Consider the following 7,236-nt stretch of genomic DNA (forward strand, 5'->3'; position numbering starts at 1 on the left):
GCATAAATATTAAATAGAGATAAATAAAATAGCTGGAAAGGGCTTTGCTCAGGGCTGGACCAGGTGGTTCAGAGCACAGTGAGCTGTCTCCAGGAATCTCTGCAGGTGAGAAGTGGCAAGGACACCTCCCGCCCGGCGCTGGAAGGCCGAGGTGAAGGTGGGCATGGTGCCCTGAGTGGGCTGCGCTGTAGGGGCCACCCCTAGGTTTTCCATCTGCAAGGAGGAGAAAATGAAGTTGGGGATCAGTCCTTCCTGCAGGCAACGGAGTGCTGGGAGTTAGTGAGCTGTCCCGTGGGGCTCACTCTTCACGTGGACAGCAAGAGCCAAGGCTCCAGCCCCCATCTGTTTCCTCTAATCAGCCAGAAGGAACGGCGGGGGGACTCCCCGTACATAGGCCTCTGAGAATACAGGAGCCTCCAGGGTGCCCAGGTAAGCTGGTGTGACCCCATCCTCACTCTTTTCCTCGCCCCTCCAGATGGAGCTCACCTGCTGCCAGATGGTGGTGGCAAAGTTGGCAACATCCAGCTGCAGCGTGTCCAAGGTGGGAGCCAACTCAGGAGAAATGCCTGCCAGGGCCTGAAGGAGGCCTTGGTAGAGGAAGAGTCCTCTGTGGAGCTGGCTCAGGCACTTTGTCTGGGGACAGTAGGAGGGTTAGGCGGTATGCAGTGGGACACCCCTTCTTTTCAGGAGCCCAAATACCACGGTGTAGTCCCTTCCCATTCTTCTGGTCCCCTTCTCTAAATACTCACCAGCTGCTGAACCTGGCTGGAACAGCGGCTCAGAGAAGCCTGTGGGATACCCAGCGAGTGGCCGAGCAGCACCAGCTCCTCCGGGTGGCACAGCTTGTAGGTAGCACACTGTAGATGGATGGGTCGTGAGGGGCACTGGGCCAGGCTGTGCCTCCCTCCCAAGTCCTCTCTGTCCACTTGGCTTCTCAGCTCCCTATCGTCCCAGGACCTTAATGCCCCACTGCTGCCTCCTTCTCATTTTCTCCCAAGTCCCCTTCATGTCCCATGTTCCCTTCCTCAGTGTTTTGTCAGTATTCTGGGTGTGGAATCCAGGCCCTGTGCACACTAGGCAAACGCGGCCGCTGCGTCCCCCTAGCCTGCTCCCTTCCCCTTTGCTCTCCTGTGCCCCTCCCTGCCTGCTTCCCCCCCCCACACACACCACTTACCAGCTTCTCCAGCAGCACCGAGTTCCCAGCCTGAATCTTCCTCACTTGCTCCAAGGACTTAAGCAGGAAGCTCCGGGGCAAAGGCAGGGGTGGTGGCAGAGAGGTGACAGAGACTAGCGGAGCGGCCTCTTGTCCTGCCCAGAGGATACTGTGCCACAGCAGCAACTGTAGGGCTGGCAGCAGACAGACAGGTTAGAGACACTTGGCCCCTCCAGCCTCCCTCCTTTCCACGCCCAGGGCAGGTAATCAGGGCCACTCACCCATCAGTCTCCTGGGGCTCTGGGCAGAAGGCTGAGCCATGGGTTCTGGGTGCTGTGGGCTCAGCTCTGGGTTCTGCCAGGGCCTAGCTCCAGGGGGCCTTTATACATAACCCCATCAAGGCCTGGGAGGAAATTACCTGGGGCTGGGGCAGTCAGGCTTAGTAATAACTTCCCAGGATTTATGCAAATTTTCTTCTGTCGCCCAGGACAATGCAGGGGGTTGGGAAAAGCTTTTGCGAAAGTTTTGTGAAATCGGGGAATCTCTGCTCCTTCCTTGACGTCTTGTCCCCCTCAAACTCTTCCTCCGGCCACACCCAGGCCTGAATTGCTCCAGGGTGTTTGGGCTGAAGTGCTGGTGAAGCCCTGGGGGCTACAGAGGGCACTCAGCCAGACCTTGGCGAAGAATCAGGCCCCCAGGTCAAGACTGTTCTTATCTTTCTGTCCTCTGCCAGATATGCCAGGGTTGCCCCCTCTGCCCTTTCTGTGATTCTCAAGATACCTATACCTGGGGCAAACACTCTGAGAGAGAAGGAAGAACCCATTGTTCTCTTTCCGTACCCATAAGCTCCCAGGCAGCTGCCTCCTGCAGTAGTGCCAGGAGCCCTGGACAGCACCCTGGGGTATTGTTTTCTGTGCCCATTCCACATATGGATAAAAAACAAAGCAATTCAGCATTTGGGCTGCTCTGACCCAGGCTGATTAGCTGGGAACTCCCCAATACCCACCACCGTGACTCATCCCTTTAAGCCCCTGAATCCCGGCAGAGAGGCCAGAGGAAACCGGATGTCTGTCCTGAATGAATCAAGACCCTTTGGGGCACTTTGCTCACCTGACCTTGCCGTTCTGTTTCCCTGCCTGACTCTCCTGGCATGTTACCCTACCATGGCGGAGTCTGGGGGTTCTGGAGTCGGAATAGGACACTCGGGGTCCCAATGATCTCTACCCGACACAATCAAGTGGATGCAGGCTGGGGTGAGAAAAGAGAAACTGCATCTCCAATCCTAGAACTCTGTCCAGTGATGGCTCTGGAGAGACTGAGCCAGAGAGGGAAAAGCCTTGCCCAGTCAATGGTAGGAGAGTTGGAGGGGAATCCCAACCTCTGTTTCAATTCCCACAGGGTTTTACTGGCTAAAGAGGAGGAGGAGCATGCTTATCTTTATCTGACTCACCTCATCTCAAGTTGTCTATTTCTGAGCCATTCCACTCCCACCTTTTGGATCAAGGACCATAGACATCTTCTGATGCTGAAACCTAGCTGACTGGGCGGGAACATTCCTGCAGCGAGGGTGCCCTCTGGTGGCCACATGTTTCCTAGGCGTCAGCTACCTATCTTTGCTTGGGAGGGCACAGCAGGAGATTGCCTTTCAAGACAGGGTTTCTCTATGTATCCCTTGCCATCCTGGAACTTGGTCTGTAGACCAGGCTGGTTTCAGACTCACAGAGATCCGCCTGCCTCTGCCTCCCGAGTGCCGGGATTAAAGGTGTGTGCCACTGCTGCCGGACCTGAGCTTCCCATTCTTTTAACATGCTGACTGGCAACAACTGGCTACCTCATTTGTCAGAAACTCTTCATTGTGTATAGGTCAGTGGTTCTTAGCCTGGGGGTTGCTACCCAGGGGTCGCATATCAGATATCCTGCATATCAGATACTTACATTACGATTCATAACAGCAGCAAAATTACAATTAAGTAGCAATGACATTTTTTGGTTGGGGGTCACCACAACAGGAGGAAATTGTTATTGCTGCTAGTTGCTAGCCAGACCTCAGCGGTAAGACTGTCCCTGCAAGCAGGAGCTGGGCAGGCTGCTGAGAGAACTGTCATCCCCTGTCTTTCTCAGCTGGGACCTGTGTGTGTTGCACTATTGACTGACTGGGTAAGATGTGAACCCAGGGCCTCGGGCATACAGTAGTGTCAAGTAGAAGAGCAAGCGTAGACTTCCTGATTGGGTTTGAGGCTGGCTCCGCGGGAGGGAATCTACCCAGTGTTGTAGTCAGGGTCAGTGTCTATGGCTGGGAAGTCATCGGACCCAGCAGGGTAGGTACTGCTTTTGTTCTGGAAAATAGACATGATGTGTTTGTCTAGTTGACATCCAAATAGTGATTTTTTTTGTTTGTTCTTTTGTTTTTGTTTTCCAAGACAGGGTTTCTCTGTGTTGCTTTGGAGCCTGTCCTAGAACTCACTCTGTAGACTAGGTGGCCTCAAACTCACAGAGATCTGCCTGCCTCTGCCTCCTGAGTGCTGAGATTAAAGGCCTGCCCCACCACCGCCTGGCTCCAAATAGTGATTTTTATGCCCATAGATAGTCAACTTCGGTCAGAGAAGCTTCTTTTTGTAGGGGGTTTTGATAATTTGTCATAACTGTCAAAGTGCTGGATCCTTGGCTATTAGTGAGACAACCGTCACCTACCCAAGGCCTGGGGATCACTGTGGAAGAGGACGGAAAAAAATGCAGAACTGGGGGCTGGAGAGATGGTTCAGTGGTTAGGAACACTGACTGCTGTCCCAGAGGACCCAGGTTTAACTCCCAGTACCCACATGGCAGCTCGTCACTGCCATTACTCAAGCTCCAAGAGTTCTGGCACCTTCACACAGACACACAAAACACCTATGTACATAAAAAAATAAAAACAAATGATTAAAAAGAAAAAAGAATGCAGAATTAGAGGAAGGGGCTGTGTTGTAGAAATGTAGAAAATGACACAGCCACGACACTCCAGTTTACAGCTTTTTTTCTATTATTTATTTTATTTTATGTGCATTAGCAATTTGCCTGCATGTGTGTATGTGTGAGGGTGTCAGATCCTCCGGAACAGGAGTTACAGACAGTTGTGTGCTGCTGTGTGGGTGCTGGGAATTGAACCCTGGTCCTCTGGAAACCAGTGCTCCTAACCACTGAGTCATCTCTCTAGACCTTGTTTTGTTTTTCAAGACAGGGTTCCTCTGTGTTGCCTCTGCCTCCTGAGTGCTGGCATTAAAGGTGTGCACCACCACCGCCTGGCTGCTAACAGCTGTTGTAATGGTTACCTGCATGAGACTGGGCCTGGCATCCTATTAGGGAAGGAAAGGGGCTCACTGCTCACCCCCAGGGGATTAATTAGCAGTTTGTGGTTACTGGGGGAGGAAGAGATTTTTCTTCAGGGTTATGGCAAGGTGCTCATGCCCCTAATAACTTCTCTGAGTTATTGTTAGAACGCTAAGAGCCTGGTGGTGGTGCACACCTTTAGGCAGCTGGATCTCTGAGTTCAAGGCCAGCCCGATCAAAGTCCCAAGACAGCCAGGGCCACACAGAGAAACCCTGTCTCAAAAACAAAAGAACCCTAAAGATCACCAAAAACTAAGGAGAGAGTAGAAGGGGAATTGATTATGAGGAGGGAGGAGGAAGGGGATGAGCAGGAAGGAAATGCAGGGTAACGAGGAGCTAATATGGTCATCAAAATACATTATATATATATACTCTGTAATAGTGTATATATATATACATCATATATACTCTGTAATAGAGTATACTTTAATAGTATATATACATCATATATACTCTAATAGTATATACTTTAATAGTGTATATATACATCATATATACTCTGTAATAGTGTATACTTTAATAGTATATATACATTATATATATACTCTGTAATAATATATATACATCATATATACTCTGTAATAGAGTATACTTTAATAGTGTATATATATATATACATCATATATGCTCTGTAATAGTGTATACTTTAATAGTGTATATATACATATATACTCTGTAATAGTGTATACTTTAATAGTGTATATATATATACATCATATATACTCTGTAATAGTGAAGCCTATTGTTGTGTACAGTTATATATGCTAATAAAGAAGTTCAAAGTCATCCTCAGCTATGTAGCAAGTTTGAGGCTAGCCTGGGCTATATGAAGGGGGGGGGGATGAAAGAGTAATGGCCTCTTTCCCCTGGACAAGTCACACAGGCTGAGCAGAGCTAAACTGAGGCCTGAGTGGTTCATGCAGGGTTGGCTGCAGAAGCTCTTGCTGCCAGCTCCCCTAAAGGCTCAGGCAGATCTTCATTTTCTTCTTTTTTTTTCAGGGCTGGATTGAATCTAGGACCTGGGGCATGCTAAACAAGCACTCTACCCTGAACTGTATCCTTAGTTTAATTTAGAAATGTATGTTCAATGTGTATGGGTGTTCTGCCTTCATGTACATGTGTACGCCCATGCATTCATTGTCAGTGGGGCCCTGGATCCCGCGACTGGAGTTGTGGATGGCTATGAGCCAGGTCCTTTGCAAGAGCAACAAGTTCTCTTACCCAGTGAGCCATCTCTCCAACCCCCTTGTCTATGGTCTTTAAATGTGCTCTTTTGTGTTTTTTGATATTATCATATAATCTGAGCCTGTATGTACAGCAATTGCAGCACCCGGCAGCTCTCATCTGCCTAGCATCTGGCTGTAGTTATGTTCTTGCTGGTAATGCCCAGTACCACAGGGTCATGGTCACCTGACCCAAAGAAAACCCTCTCCTGGTTTGGTGAGTTTAGGACTTTGAGTTTGTCATTGTTACAGTTGGTCCATTTACCAAGAGTTTCTGACTCTCATTCTTGAATCTGAGCCTTTTTTTTTCTTTCTTTTTTTTTTTTGTCAACCTCCTTGCTAAAGACCAGCCTGTTCTGTGTAGCCAAGAGAAGCTACCTTGCTCCAGGAAACAAAAATAATAGACTATTCAAAGCACGAACTATTTGGGCACAGGATAAGATCATCTGGCAAGACAGAGTGGGGAGCTAGAGGGAGTCCTATCTCATATAAGCAGGTTCAGACATTTTATGATGCCGAGGTGGCATTAACTAGAAGCATGTAGCAAAGCTGGGTCACTGTGACCAGGGTTGGGCTGGGATCAGGAACCGAAGCAAAGACCAAAACACTCGAAGTGAATTGTGTTGCTGGTGAGGTGTGTCAGTGTGCAGTCCACAACAAACAATACTTTAACCAGCCCAAATGTCGTGCCAGGCAAGTATTTGGGTGGCCTCCGAGGCTAGAAGCCCAGCCCTCAAGGAGATTACAGACAGGCTGGCAAGACAAAGTTGTCCTACCAACCACCCTGAAAGAAAACGTGACTAAGTGAGCAGGCAAGGCAGAAAGTGGTGCTGGACCAGAAGCCGAACACCACGCCACAGGAGGACTCAGCAGGGACAAAGGGGTGTGTGCGGTGACCCAGGGACACATGCCTAACCACACTGACCCAGTGGGGGCATTGCCATTAGTCCTGGGACACTTGACAACAACAGGTGTATCTCCCCAGCCATGTGCAGCTGGGGTTGGCTGGGGAGCTGAGGTGCCCCTTTTTGCTTTCAGTGAGCAGCCTTTCTCCCACTCACAGGGCCGTTGGGCAAACTGTTCGCACCCTGCCCGGCTTCGCTCTCCTGGGCACACAAGGCCAGCTGCTCATCTCATTCTTTCTTGACTTTTTGAGACAGATTTTCATAGCCAAGAGTTTCCTCTCGAACCTGACCTAGGGCTGGGTTACAGGTGTTACATCATGCCTGGTTTGTGCAGAACTAAGAATCAAACCTGGAGATTCCCTGCAAGTTGGCAAGCCCTCTGACTTCCATCTCTCGTTCACCCCTTGAGTACTTAGAAGTGTAGGCCCCTGATTTGAAGAGCCAGGCCAGTCTAGTCCTTTATTTATCTGATGCCTCAGTACCTCACCGTGGCATCCTTCCCTGCAGATCTGCTGGATCCTGATCACACTGGTGCCAAGAAAAAGTCACCTGAGCCTGTCAACACTGCAATTGAACGAGTACAAGGAGC

At 49.8% G+C, this 7,236-nt stretch overlaps 1 protein-coding gene across 4 annotated transcripts; it reads right to left on the bottom strand.

Moving 5' to 3' along the window:
• On the bottom strand, nucleotides 1-1,474 carry Csf3 (colony stimulating factor 3). 4 transcript variants are annotated; one of them, XM_075942237.1, is made up of 5 exons: nucleotides 1,435-1,474; nucleotides 1,175-1,347; nucleotides 750-857; nucleotides 487-633; nucleotides 1-213 (listed from the first exon to the last, which is right to left on the bottom strand). In XM_075942237.1, exons 1-5 carry the CDS (start codon nucleotides 1,472-1,474, stop codon nucleotides 49-51), a joined length of 633 nt encoding a protein of 210 aa, XP_075798352.1. In that variant the 3' UTR covers nucleotides 1-48. The 4 variants fall into 4 exon arrangements, with proteins under 4 accessions (XP_075798352.1, XP_075798351.1, XP_075798354.1 ...); XM_075942236.1 differs by having other exon boundaries at nucleotides 1,166-1,347; XM_075942239.1 differs by lacking the exon at nucleotides 750-857.
• Nucleotides 1,475-7,236: the final 5,762 nt, after the last annotated feature.

This window comes from Microtus pennsylvanicus, chromosome 11, assembly GCF_037038515.1.
Source record: "Microtus pennsylvanicus isolate mMicPen1 chromosome 11, mMicPen1.hap1, whole genome shotgun sequence".
NCBI lineage: Eukaryota > Metazoa > Chordata > Mammalia > Rodentia > Cricetidae > Microtus > Microtus pennsylvanicus.

Excerpts from the sequence above, each read along its gene's own strand:
- Csf3 (XM_075942236.1), bottom strand. The coding sequence starts at position 1,474 with ATGGCTCAGCCTTCTGCCCAGAGCCCCAGGAGACTGATGG. Across the intron at positions 1,348-1,434 it reads GAGCCCCAGGAGACTGATGG|CCCTACAGTTGCTGCTGTGG; the intron begins GTGAGTGGCCCT and ends GTCTGCTGCCAG. Across the intron at positions 214-486 it reads CCACCACCATCTGGCAGCAG|ATGGAAAACCTAGGGGTGGC; the intron begins GTGAGCTCCATC and ends TCCTCCTTGCAG.